At 40.8% G+C, this 13,621-nt stretch overlaps 1 protein-coding gene across 1 annotated transcript; it reads left to right on the forward strand.

Moving 5' to 3' along the window:
• The first annotated feature begins 568 nt into the window (after positions 1–568).
• Positions 569–12,132, forward strand: sergef (secretion regulating guanine nucleotide exchange factor). Its single transcript, XM_034685109.1, is given in 12 exon segments — positions 569–681; positions 963–1,104; positions 2,582–2,734; positions 3,756–3,781; positions 3,783–3,851; positions 4,001–4,061; positions 4,140–4,250; positions 5,124–5,189; positions 5,821–5,973; positions 6,063–6,229; positions 8,302–8,338; positions 10,779–12,132. Coding segments are annotated over 12 exon segments (1,191 nt in total). The 5' UTR covers positions 569–639; the 3' UTR covers positions 10,943–12,132.
• Positions 12,133–13,621: the final 1,489 nt, after the last annotated feature.

Raw genomic sequence — 13,621 nt, forward strand, 5'->3', positions numbered from 1 at the left:
CATGGTCATATCTTCAGCCCGTGTTAGAGGTTTTTGAAATGAAGAATGATACGTATCGTTTGAAATGCTCTCCCTGTTTCCCACTCTGCCCAAACATACAAACATTCACAGTCCAACCTGAGCAAGTGTATTGAGCTACGTAACATTTATTTCATTCCAGATGAACATTTCAAACTAAGCTGTCTGTGCTTGGAGTAACTTAGTTTCTGTTTTTATTCCATGTTATAGTTTTTAGAGATTTCAAGTCATGGTTTCTAAATAAACATAATGTAACAGAATGTACTCCTATGCATTCTTGACTGCACTTATGTATTGTGAAAATACAACGTTTTAAGATATTTTAAGAAGTACTTTGAATACTTAAGTATTTTTAAAAGCATGTACTCCAGTACTTTAACTCAAATAATAATCTGACAGAGCAACTTTCACTTGTATTGGAGTAATATTTTACCTGGAGTATCTATACTTTGATTTAAGTAATGAAACTGTACTTTGTCCACCACTGGAATTAGAAATGACGTGTATAAGGCAGACACTGTATAATACAGGTTCAGTACTTTCTAAGTTTCCAAAGCATAATACCGAAAGGTTGTTTTACGACAGTGTCGCAAAACAACCTTTCATTCAGCAGTGTACTCCATGGAAACGAGCTCGCCGACAGAGTTTAGTTTCCACACATGGGTAAGTTCTTTATCTTCCATATTTGAGTGTTAACTTCGTGTTTGTGTGGTCGTGTAAATGATCCTTGTCTAATACTCACCATACGCAGAGTGACAGCAACTTAGGTGACGTGAACGAAGCACTTTAGCTAACGTTAGCTGAACTACTAGCTTACCTCCAGCTAGCTTCAAAGCTGTTGTCAACAAACCTGACACAAGAGATTTGTTTGACGGCTAAAGAATTCACTGAGCATGACTGTGTAATGTCTGGACTGGACAAATAACTTGTATCGTGTCTGTCAGGGAGCCAACAGCTACGGTCAGCTGGGACAGGGACATGTGGAGGACCAGTCCAGTCCCCGGCTCTCAGACACAGGCTCTGCTCTACAGAAGACGGCAGTCCGGGCTGTTAGTGGAGGTGGAGGTCACTCCGTGGTTGTTACCGGTAAGAAGCACTTTGTTCCTAAATTGTACATTTCCTCTGAGATTGTTTTACAACCTCTGTTTGTTTACCTGATATCATGTGTTCAGCAGTGTTTGACATGTCACTGAAGTCTGAGTAAAACAGATCATGTGGCGCCCCCTCATGGTTAAATAGACTTACGTCTGTTTGTATGGACTACTTAGTTAAGCCTCCTTACCAAATTGTTTTGAGCCCATACCTACCATCCTCCTGAGACTCAGAAGAAAAAAAGTTTTGATATTATTATTTTTCCTACATAATATAAGTATTGTGGTTGAAAGAAACGTATTTCAGAAAAAAATAATACGATTATGTTGTTAATTAATTTAATTTTTATCATCTGTCATTTCATGAACATTAAAACACTAATGTAGTGGAACACATCAGAACATTAATATATAATTTTAAAATGCATACTCAACCCTTGAAAGTCACCTAAATTACATATTTTTACTGATTTGATGTGTCAGTGTTTGCGTGTGCAGTGTGCATGTATGGGCATGTGTGTGTGTGCGCGCATGTGTGAGTGTGTGTTTGTGTGTTTGTGCATGTATGTTTGGTGTGAGTGTGGACATGTGTGTGTGTGTGTGTGTGTGTGTGTGTGTGTGTGTGTGTGTGTGTGTGTGTGTGTGTGTGTGTGTGTGCATGTAAAATCCTCTCAGCCTCACTCAGCCTCTGCTTCCTGGAGTACGGAAATTGGTTAAACACAGATGTATTTAGTCCTGCTGTCCACTACAAAGGACACTGAATAAAAGTTGTGTTTTGAAAGGGTTACAATTACTGTACATTTGTGAAATCTTACTAAATGGAGGTTAAGACTCTTACATTGAAGAATCAATTTGATTATTTGCAAGAGAAACATGATATCTGCAACAAAAAAAAAAGAAGATGATCCCTCACCCTCTTTGGTGCCATAAAATGTGAAAGTTGAGTCTGCAGCCATTTTGAAAAGAATGTTCATGTGCTCTGTTGGCCACACCCCCACAAGTGAGACATCATTAGAAGGCCCAGGATGTCCTCTTCACAGGACAGTGGGGTTTTTACAGACTGCATATATGGTACTTAACTTAGATGGCTAAAATGCATGTCCTCCACAGAGGACAAAAATGAATTAGTGACTGTAAGACACCACAGTAAGACAAAAATAAAAACACACAAGAAGCTAGGAACATAAGGTTTTTTGATAAAACAATGTAACCCCCCCCCCCCCCCCCCCCCAAAAAAAATAAATAAAAAATAAATAAATAAATAAATAAATAAATAATAATAAATAAAACATATACATGTATGACATTTTCTAAGACCCTCTTTGCTCCTTGGCCCACACACCTGTCTAATCAAATGTTTCACTGAAATATGTATTGAAAACATCCATTCGTCTTTTACCTGTATTTCTATTTTGCGTACTAACAATACATATCTTGGTTTCCTAATGTTCATATTGGACTGTGCTGGACAGAGGATGCTGAGGTGTTTGTTTGTGGACAGAATCACAAAGGCCAGCTGGGACTGGACCACAATGCAGACATCTTCACTTTTCAACTCTGCCACAGCCTGAGCCCGAGAGTCATCAAAGTAGCCTGTGGTTGGGATTTCACTCTTCTACTCACTGGTGAGCACTGTTTCACACCAGGCTGTCGTGTTATGTTTTACACTGGGTATGAAAGGATTTGATAGTTTAATGAGGAGTGAGTTTTTGAGCATCAAGCATCTTTTCACGTGTGCCTTTAAGGCATGTAAATAGTAAATGGTTAAATGCACTGTTTTTATAGCCTATAGCACATCCCAATAGAGAATCTGTGGGATATGTGGCGAGAGGAAGATAAGAAACACTCGACCAAAGAATACAGATGAGTTCTGACTCCAATGAACATGCTTTTTAGAAGCTGAACATTTCTGTTTTTGAGATCCTTTTTTTGATTGATTTTAGAAAATATTCCAATTTTGAGATACCAGACTTCTGATTTTCATGGAGTTTTCCATGTATCTGGTCCAGGTGCTACATGATGCAAAAGTTCCTGTAAAAACTATATATTGAGAGAAACACTAATACAGGACTCTCGTACCAGCCCGTTATGCTGTTCAGGGCAATACAACAATAATATGTCAGTAGCATTACTGTTCATACCGTACTAATATTGATTCCCTAAACAGACTTAAGATTGGCCAGTACTGAGTGGCTCTCTGATACTTGTGTGATAAGAAATACAAGTAGCATTGGTTAAAAAAAACAACAACTAATTGTTGAATGTTGCTGGTATCTGGAAACAGTGCTGGAACAACTATGTGTATTTTGATTTTAAACACACACACAAATGCTTACTTGTGATAACATCAAAACTATTCCAGTGTCTGCCTTTCTCACACATGAGCTGCAGCATTTGACTCATAAATCTAGCGATTAGTGTTGTCCTACATTTAGCAACAGCTGGAGAGGTTCCCAGCAGGCCAATTTTTTCCTCTGTACCCATCCTCCTTATGTTCTGTAATCTTCCACTTCTTGCTTGAGGGAGTTATCATTATTGTTAAAAACTGAATGACAGGGTAAGAATGGAACTGCCTTCACCCATCCAAATATCACTGGTTGTTTCATTTACAAAAAAGTTGAATTGCTGTTTTTCTCACACATACAGATTGTGGCAGAGTTCTAACATGTGGCCTCCAATGCATTTGGACAACTGGGTGTTGGACAGGCAGTCACACACTCTTCAGATCCACTGGCTGTGGCGGTGAGCACATGAGAGGCTTGTATTTTACTCATTTAAAAGAACCACAAATATCAACTTTAATTTCGGTAATAGTCTTTATTTAATCAATACATACTGATCAACTTCACCTCATCTTTTTTTTCATCATTATGTTGTTTCTTTTGTTTCAGAGTCTGAAGGAGCCAGTGGTGAGTGTAGCAGCAGGACTCAGACACTCACTGGCTACTTCTGGTAAGTATGCATAACAAATCTGTACATTTCCATTTATTTGTCAATTCAAAAACCTATATACATTCTGCTCCCCCTCAGACTCAGGCTGTGTATATCAATGGGGAGTTGGCCTCTTCAGTCATGCTAGGAGAGCACTCAATGCACAACCTGTTGCATCACACCTCAACTCCACAGTGCCCTTTCTGGTACAGGTTAGTGGAATGCTATTCTCAGTATGATAGTAACAGAACACAATGCTGTTAGGCTCTATGTTACCTTGGCATCATTTCAATCAGTTCCTCAACTTTCATCGTCACATCACAATATTTCAAAAACTGCGTTCTTCCACCTCAAAACATTGCACATCTCCGCCCTCCCTTTCCTTCACTGCTGCTGAAACTCTCATCCACGCCTTTCATCACTTCAAAACTCACTATTACAATAGCATCCTCTACGGTACACCCAACACCCTCCTCAACAATTACAATACATACAAAACTCAGCTGCACGCCTCCTCACTCAATCCCGCTCCAGAGACCAATCACCCCAGTTCTCCAGCACCCTCCATTGGCTTCCCATTCCTCCAGACAAACAGTACAAGATCCTCCTCATCACCTACAAAGCCTCCATAATCCAGCTCCCTCTACCTCACCGACTTCTGCAGCCATACAATCCCCTCCACAACCTCCGCTCCACCAATGCCACCTCCTCACACCTCCCCGCCAACCAAGTACCGAACCTGGGGGGATAGGGCATTCTCTGTCACTGCCCCCACCCTCTGGAACTCTCTCCCCAACACCTCAGACTCTCTCCCTAACTCACCAACTTCAAATCTGGGCTTAAAACCACCTATTTACAAGGCTTTCCACCTATAATTGATTTTTTTTTTGTTGTTTTTATTTGTTTGGTTTTTTTGCTTTGCTTCCCTGCTTATATATCGTTCATTTTTTTTGTCAAGTGTCTTAGAGAAACTTTTAAAGCGCTTTTATAATAAAATGTATTATCATTATTATTATTATTATCACATTATTAACAGTGTCTCATGATTGATTATATTGACGAGGTATACTTGTGCTTCTGTTGCAGGTCTTGATCAGAAGACCTCTCGCATGGTGGCTGCAGGCTCCATGCACTGTGTGTGCCTCACAGGTATGACACAGGTGTATATGACGATAAATGTGCTGTGTTCATTTAATACAAGATCGATTTGAAGAACTTTAAAAACACAGGCAACTACAAGGTAATAGGTAAGCTCAATTAAGAAGAGGGTTAAAAGAAAGGGATGATTTTGCTTTGCTATTCTGGTAGCAAGAATTCCGGAAAGATATTTGCACCAGAATCAATAAGGAAAGGCTGCCAAACTGGCTAAGATTTCACCTAAAGCCAACAAGACTGGAACCTTCTCTCTTAAAACAGCACAGGTTCAAGTTTATGCTCACTTGTAAAAATAATGATGGACTGGAATGCTCTGCCTCACAGTCATAATAAAGCAAACAGATCAACCTTTCACCACCACTGTGAGATTTTTCTCCACTTTCAGATCCTGAAAGGGAGTTTTGTTTGTCCTGTAACCAAATTAATGTGTAACCTCATGTTTATTTGCTACGGCAGATGATAATGTGGATAAACAAATTGGTATGGCGATGCCTGAGTTGACTTGTCATGTTTAAAGAGTGTCTTTCAACAAGTATAACAGCACCTTGCAATTACTGCTCCACTCTTCTTTTGCTGCCTCTGCTGGATGACATGTTGAATGTTGCTTCTGTCTTGTGTGTTGCAGGAGATGGGGATTTGTTTCTATGGGGAAGCAACAAGCATGGCCAGCTGACCTGCCCAGAATCTTTTGTGTCCTCCCACTCTTATGAAACGCTCGCGGGGGGAGAGAAAGTTGTCAATGTGTGGAGCGGGTGGACACACATTGTTGCTCAAACAGGTAGAACAGAATACTAGTTATCTCTGAGTGTCTTTAAAGGACCTACAGTGCGGTTATGGTGTCTTAACAAGGTCCACTGCCATTTTCAGAGACTGGGAGAGTGTTCACATGGGGCAGAGGAGATTATGGACAGCTGGGTCGACTACTATCAGAGAGTCAAAACCCGGATCAGGAGTCAGTAGATCCTTCAGCTGGAGTTAGAAACAAGAAGTCTTGCCTCCCTGCAGAAGTTAAAGCCCTCCATAGAGCAACACAGGTGAGACTTCACTTTTTAGACTGCACTGAAGTGTAAGTGGTTGCTGCACCATCATCATGTTCTAGAATAAAATGTATGTGAGTCCAGCAGGGGGCAGCAGCCAATAACAAACACGACAGGCAGCTGAGGGTTGTTTTGTATGAGGTGAGACAGAATGCCTGATTGAGAGCCAGCTTTACTGTGAGCAGGTTTCCAAGGTGTAGAATCACTGAACCTTGCCTCTAGAGCACGCACACACACACACACACACACACACACACACACACACACACACATTCTCACTGATACACATGCACATTCCTAGGGGACCACTTACTTCCAGTGAAGGCGGGGTCTCTTCTCCCATAAGGGCAATTATGTGCGAGCATCACAGGATCGCAGCAGTTAACCTGGGGTCTAAACGGCTGGGGATTGTTGCCAATAAAGTATATGTCAGGGACGGGCCAGGGCAAGCTCTGGATAACTCCTCCACTGAGCGCAGATCATTGCAGCAATGCTGGCTTATGTCAAGGTGTAGCTCTTTTGTGTGTGGAAAGCTATAAGCAGGATGGATTAGCCAAGTGGACTATGAATCTTCCAGCCTTGCCTACTATGTCACTCCTCCTAACACTGCAGTTTCACCCACAGAGCCAGTACTTGGTAAACTGTCAAATTTTTATGAGGCCACTGAGCATTACTGGAGTAACAACTGAAAACCAGTCAGTGGTTCAGAAGTTGGTTCATGTCTTCCCTAAGGATGCACCGATCCTACTTTTTAGGTCCCGATACCGATATCGATACCTGGGCTTTGGTATCTGCTGATACCGATACCAGCCGATCCGATCCTGGTATTGATTTAACAATCACTATTCCTTAATGTGAGGATAGAATCGTGTTTTGGCAACTTCAGGCTTTTCTGACTTGATGGTGAACTTTACCTGGGTTCCAAGTGCTAAACCAGAGGCTGGAATCTAAGGATCCGTAACAATTAAATACAATAACCTGTCAGTTTTTTCACACTTTGAATCCATTAAACGAAGGTTTCTTGCTTCTTTGCAGTAGGCTAAAGCTGACATAAACTTCTTCCTTTTGGGCTTCCATTATATTTTTCAGCGTGACTGCCATCCGTCGAAACATTTGTGCTGCACATGTTGCAAGTTTCCGGCGGAGTTGTTAGCAAAAGAAGCGTGACATGCACCTAAACTGCAGAGCCTCTGTAGTTATCCTCCATCATGCTCCACCGGGAAAAAATGCACAGACGGCGGTGCTGAAGGCGTAGGAGACGCACATGGCTATTGCAAACACAGAAAAGCATAGAACTGAGATGAATAGATTTGCCATATGGATCGGCACTTTATATTGGCCCTTTGTCACCGATATACAATCTAGCTTTTTGAGTCCGATCTAGCCGATATCCGATCCGATCTAGCCGATATCCGATACCAAGATCGGATCGGTGCATCCCAAGTCTTCCCACAGCTGTGCTCTTTATTAAAAACATTGTTTTAAAGCAGCTGAAATTGTATGAGCAGGGTTATACTCGGAATCCAACGTTTGAATTGTGACAGATGGAGCTTTAATCACCTATCCTTGCTTTTGAGCTCAGGCTCTTCATTTAACATTTTTTTTTAGCTTTCTAGAGTTTAGGAGCAGACTTTAAATCTGTCCACTCAGCTCCTGTAGCAGGTATAAAAGGGTTTTAGTCAGCAGCGGCAGGCACTCCTGCGACAGTTGCATTAACTGCTCTAGACAGCCTTGCAGTGTGGTGTAGCTTTTAGGAACACTTAACTGTTACGTTTTTTTGCTCTACATTCGGATGCTGCAGCATGGAGTTAGCGGTTTCACAGTGTCTGATGTAGTTCTAGAAGAGATCAAAACTAACATTATTGCTTTTGGTGCACCCATGTTGCATGCAGCTTTGAATAAAAGTTGGATGACTACATCTTGACACATGTCGTTTTATTTCACTTTCAAAGCAGGTTTTGTCACAAAATATTTCAGTATCCACGTTTGCATAACAATCCTTGGATATTACAGTCCTTAATGTGCTGTCTGCTCCAAACATGCATCTTTTTTTTAAACTTTCTTGACAGATTGCCTGTGGATCAGAACATAACCTCGCCATTGTAGGTAAGTGTGTTGTCTTCAAAACTCTCCTTACGCTTTTCTTCCCATGCTTTAAAAATATTTATAATTTGCCAATATCAGAACATGTAATGATGCAGGAAAATAGAGAAGCACACATTTTTAAGATTTAACACTGGAAATGTACAATGAGGAAAAGAGCGCTCTGAGAAATAAAGCAGAAATAGTTTGAACTCACTGGTTAAAGCACGTGCAAGCAGCTGGAACAAGAGACTCCACTTTTGGCCTGACGTGACCGCAGCATCTACTGCATAAAAGAACAGGGAATACACATAGGCACCGCTAAACTGTTTCAAGTTATCCTCCTCCCTGTACTAAAGAGCTAGTAAGGAACAGTCTAATACATTACAGTTAAACATCGGTGTGAAATATTAATCCTTCTCGTACTACTGCAGAGGATTTCTGAGGTCAGCTCATTGCTCTGTGACTTTTTGCATCAGGAAGTAATTACAGCACGGATAGATGGGTATCACTGACAGAGGCAATTACTTGAACAGGCCTGTAAAGGAGCTGAATTAAGCACACACCATTTACATGTATGTTTTCCTGTGCAGGTTGTTTGTAGGGTAGTCTCCCTTTTTGAACAGAACAACAGAACAAAACTTACATACCTTAAAAATTCTAATAAAAAAAGAAATGTGTGATTGTTGTAGTTTAATCATCAGATGAAAGAGGTCATAAATTTGCTTAGATTCTTCGCAGGCTTGCCAAAACTCTCTTAAGTGGTTGCCTTTTGGGAAGTAAAATCCTTTGCATTAAATTTTGAACACTGGCCCAGTTTCTTTTTACATCAGCCTGAATATAAATACGCACAGGAACACTGACACAAAGCGGCTCCATTAGAGAGGAAATGCTCGACATCGCTGGTGTTTTGACAAGCAAATGGCCTTCCACTTTTAATGTTCTGACCAATTTACAGTTAACTGGATGTGCCATTATAATTAGGAAATTGTTAACACAGGCTGTCCATCATAATGACAGTTCTCACAAAGCACTGCTCTGTGCCGTCAGAAGTTCAGTTATGTGATGAGAAAGCAGAAACGTTTAAAGGGAGAGCTCAGCTGAACCTGGTGCATCTCCCTCCTGTGCCACGCTCCTCTTTTTTCCTCCTCCTGTCTTGAACGCAGCGGCAGGAGCAATGAAATAGCAAAACAGGATTGGAAGCAGAGACCTGAGTGCTGCTATTTCTGGTGCTGAAGTAGGTCAGGCAGAAAGGAACGGAGAGCATCGCATGCTGCTGCTCATGATATCTGTTGCCTGCTTAGCTTTTGCTCATTTGCACCTTGAGGAGTTCTCCTCAAGTATGAAACTCATCATCGGTGGTCAAGGTGGGGCCAAAGACGCTGTGGGCACAGCTCATCCAATCTGGGGAAAGAGTTTTGTTATGTGAACATTTTGAAGTTAACAGGGATGTGTAAGGTCAAAAAAAATAACATGTTATAAGTCATAGTGTGGTGTAAGTTGAACTAAGAAAGGACCTTCTGTAGGTAACATAACTGTGGTGTTAATCTAGTGTGAGATTAAAAGTGTTTGAGATTTGTTTACAAGGATAAGGCGTTTGGTTCGAGTGTCTTGATTTTAAGCCTTTTTTGTGCAGAATATTGTGCATGGCACTTTGTTGCCATGGAAACACGGATGTGCTATACTCCAGTCAGTGAGTCCATATATTAGGCTCGACACCAAAATAAGGCTTTTTTCACCAAAAGAACAAAACGATTGAACACATTAAATGATGTAACCAGGATGTTTACTGAAGAACCTAAATCAAAAGTGGCATTCTAAAAACATGCACTATTTTAAAAAACCTGGCTACATGTTTGAGTTCAGTGCATTTATATCTAGCAAAAAAATCTCTCACTGACATAAGCTGCTGGCGTGATATCTTTCTCATTAACTGGCGAAAGCATATGTGTCATTTGGCAAAAACCTGTGTCTTTTGATGCCACTGAGACGAACCAGAAACACACAAAGACAAAAGAAGCCGTGGAATCAATGAAAACGATGGCATGAAAGACACACACACACACAACTGCAGGACGGGGGAAAGCTTGAAGATGTGTTACCCTTGAGAAAGCAAGCTCCCTTCTGTTGCCATGGCAATTGAGCCTATTAGGTAACTGTGTTGCCATGGCACGTGTCTCCTCGGTGATGCGGACCTGACCACACCCACCAACACCTCACCAGCTGTGAGAGCAGGGAGTCTTTATTACCGGCTGAGTGTCAGTGTAAGGAAAGGAGAGGCTGTGCGTGTGTGTGCGTCTCTCTCTGTGTGTGTGTGTGAGAGAGTGAGAGAGCCTTTTGTTTTGTTGCACTCAGACTTTTTTTTTCTCCAGGCTGCTAATTTTAACCTACATGGTATGGTGCTGCAGCCCGGCCTCTCTGCTTGTCAGTTCTAGTGACCCCCATCACCCCTCTCCTTTTTCAGGGGGGAGTCTCCTCTCCTGGGGCTGGAACGAACACGGGATGTGTGGAGACGGTTCACAGACCGACGTCCTTCAGCCACAGCTCCTTTCTGGGCTCAAACCTCTTCTTATTGGCTGTGGAGCTGGACACTCTATGGCAGTGTGCGCTGAGATGACTGACTCATGACGAAACTCTGCAACGATTCTACTTCAGTAACAATGAAACATCATGTCTCAGCATGTTTGCACTCTGATACAAAGAAAACAGCCTGGATCTGTGAATGTAATATATGCAATTGATTTTGTGGCTTTACTTTAAGTGCCTTTGGAAATAATATAACTTTCATTTTCTAATTGGCTACTTCAGCTCCTTGAAAGGGTCAAACTTCTTCCAGCTGCAGTGGTCATAAATGTAGCCATGTGCTTGGACACAGGCTGAGTTATGTCACACAGGAGGACAGAAGCCATAATTTCTCTGGCCAGCTCATCACTTTGATGGACATGATGGGGGCCGATAGCTTTGCAGGACATGGCCAACGCTCATGACTGTGGTCCGCCCGCCATGTCTGTCCTCTCGTGTGAGGCCATAACGGACCATGTGAGGGATGGGCTAGACTCGTGCCTTAGCTCCATCTTCCCCATGTCAGCTGTTTTATTGCCGTGATCTTGAGCATCAGGAGGCAGTCAATCTCTGCGCTTCATTCTGAAAATTCTCGGCCATTTCATGATTTACCGCTAACACAGAGTTATTTTGTCCTGAAACTGTCCATCACTATTTGTGCCGTTGTCAGTCTGTGTCATATTCTTTGATGTGTCTCATTTGCACACTTTCACACTGTATTCTTCGTTTATCCCTCCCGGGGGGAAGTTTTTCTGCTGTGTTTGACCCAACTTGCATATTTATAAGCTGTGGGCACCCGCAGTGCAGAAAAGGGACCAAATGCAGGTCTCTGTTAATGGTAATAGTAGGACCAAGAATGGCTCATGGGTTGTATTTTTTGCAATTTATTAACCTTTTGATTTAAAACTGTTTTGAATGCAACTCGACAAAAAAAACATCTACACACTAAAAGTCTGCGTTAGTGTAATTTAATGAGCTTTTACCTGGATTAGATTGAAAAAAATAAATCAACACTCATTGAAAAAAGATAATTTCTGTGTTTTTTATTTATCACTATTTATTGTACAAGCCTGAACTGTATTTGTCAAAAAAGACACAAAAAATCCCTAAACAACAAACCAATCATAACGATCACCGAACACCTTATTGAGATAACTAACCACAAAATACAGTGTTCAAATCACACACTCTGAAGTCTCACTAAACGGCACACATTAGTTGCCTCTTTGTTGTGTTATTAAATCGTTCCTTGTCAACAGCTGTTTGTATTTGTATGTGTGTGTGGCTGTGTGTGTGGTGGACATTAAGAAGCACACTGTGTCCCCATTTGTGCTCAGCTCTGTTGGCAGATCCAGATCTGCTATTCCTGACTGCACAGATCTCAGTTGTTGGCAGTGGGTATGCAGTTGTTTGGTAAAAAGTTGGTCCCTTTTCACTAACTTTTCTACTCAAACAATTAAGTTTTAACTTTGAATGAATGAATCTTCCTTTTTGTTTTAAATAATGTCTGATCATTGGCTGTAGAAGCTGATGGGAAAGGGGGTCGTTTTTGTATCAGTGTGCTTTCTGAGTACCTGTTTTCAACGGCTCATTGAAAATAAATAGATATTATTCATCATGTCTGTTCAGCTATACGAACATAATGAATGGCGAGAAGAATTTGCATAACAGAGGCACTTGTCCAGTATAATGAGTGTAATGATTTGGCATTGGAAAGTAATAAATACTCATATAGATAGATATTTTCATGTGTGCAAGGAAATAACAACAATCTACATGATTGTCAATTAAAATGTAAATGTGACATGAATTCATGTATTTTGTATATAAGCTATAAATGCAAATCAACTACATAGGAAGATTTGTAAACATTCAATTAGTGTTCAAGTCTTAGAAATAATCATAAGCTTTAAAATTTGCTAAACCATTTAAATTATTCACCAATAAACCTTATTCACAAAGTGGCCTTCTCCTCTGTGGTCATGTGGTGGGAAGCTTCAATGCTGGTTTAGTGTAGTTATTTTTCAGGTGGACTGTACAATGAAGTATAATGATGAGGAATCTGACAAATCGCTATCATCAATTCATTGACATCCAACAAAGTCAATAGAAAGTAACATCTTGAGGAACATTTGGCCATATTAAGTTAAGACTACTTTTTGGGGTGGGGCGCATGTGGCCTAGTGGTCTAAGTGCACCCCATGTAAAGGGGCTAGTCCCTGTCGTAGTAGTTGCTGATTTGACTTGGCCTCGACCATTCCCCCTCTCTCAATTCCCTACATTTCCTGCCTCTCTTCAGCTGTCTTTTAAATAACGGCAAAAATGTAACTACTTTTTTGGCCAAGATGAGGATTGACTAGAAAACTAAGCCAAATTTGACGTGTAATTCTTCAATGGCAAGGCTAGACAGTTAATTTAGGTAGCAGAAACTTTGAAAATGTTAATGTTGGAGTCTAGGTGGATGGTATCCAGTGGGTTATGACATATGCGTTTTCCTTGATATGTGACGGGGAATTTTACAAGGATTTCTCAATTTGAAGAGTTAATTTGCAAAAACAGTTAACTCACTTTTAAAAAATTCAAAAAAAAGTTCAAAAAACATAGTTTTTCCATTACCAGCTTTTGGTATTATCTATCAACTGAGGTTGGGTGGCTTTGACTAAGTCATAATGACTTTACTAATCAGAGGTATCTTGAAAATGTAACTTAATTAGGAATCAAATGAAAAAGAAATGTGTTTTTTGA

Source organism: Notolabrus celidotus, chromosome 6, assembly GCF_009762535.1.
Source record: "Notolabrus celidotus isolate fNotCel1 chromosome 6, fNotCel1.pri, whole genome shotgun sequence".
Lineage (NCBI taxonomy): Eukaryota > Metazoa > Chordata > Actinopteri > Labriformes > Labridae > Notolabrus > Notolabrus celidotus.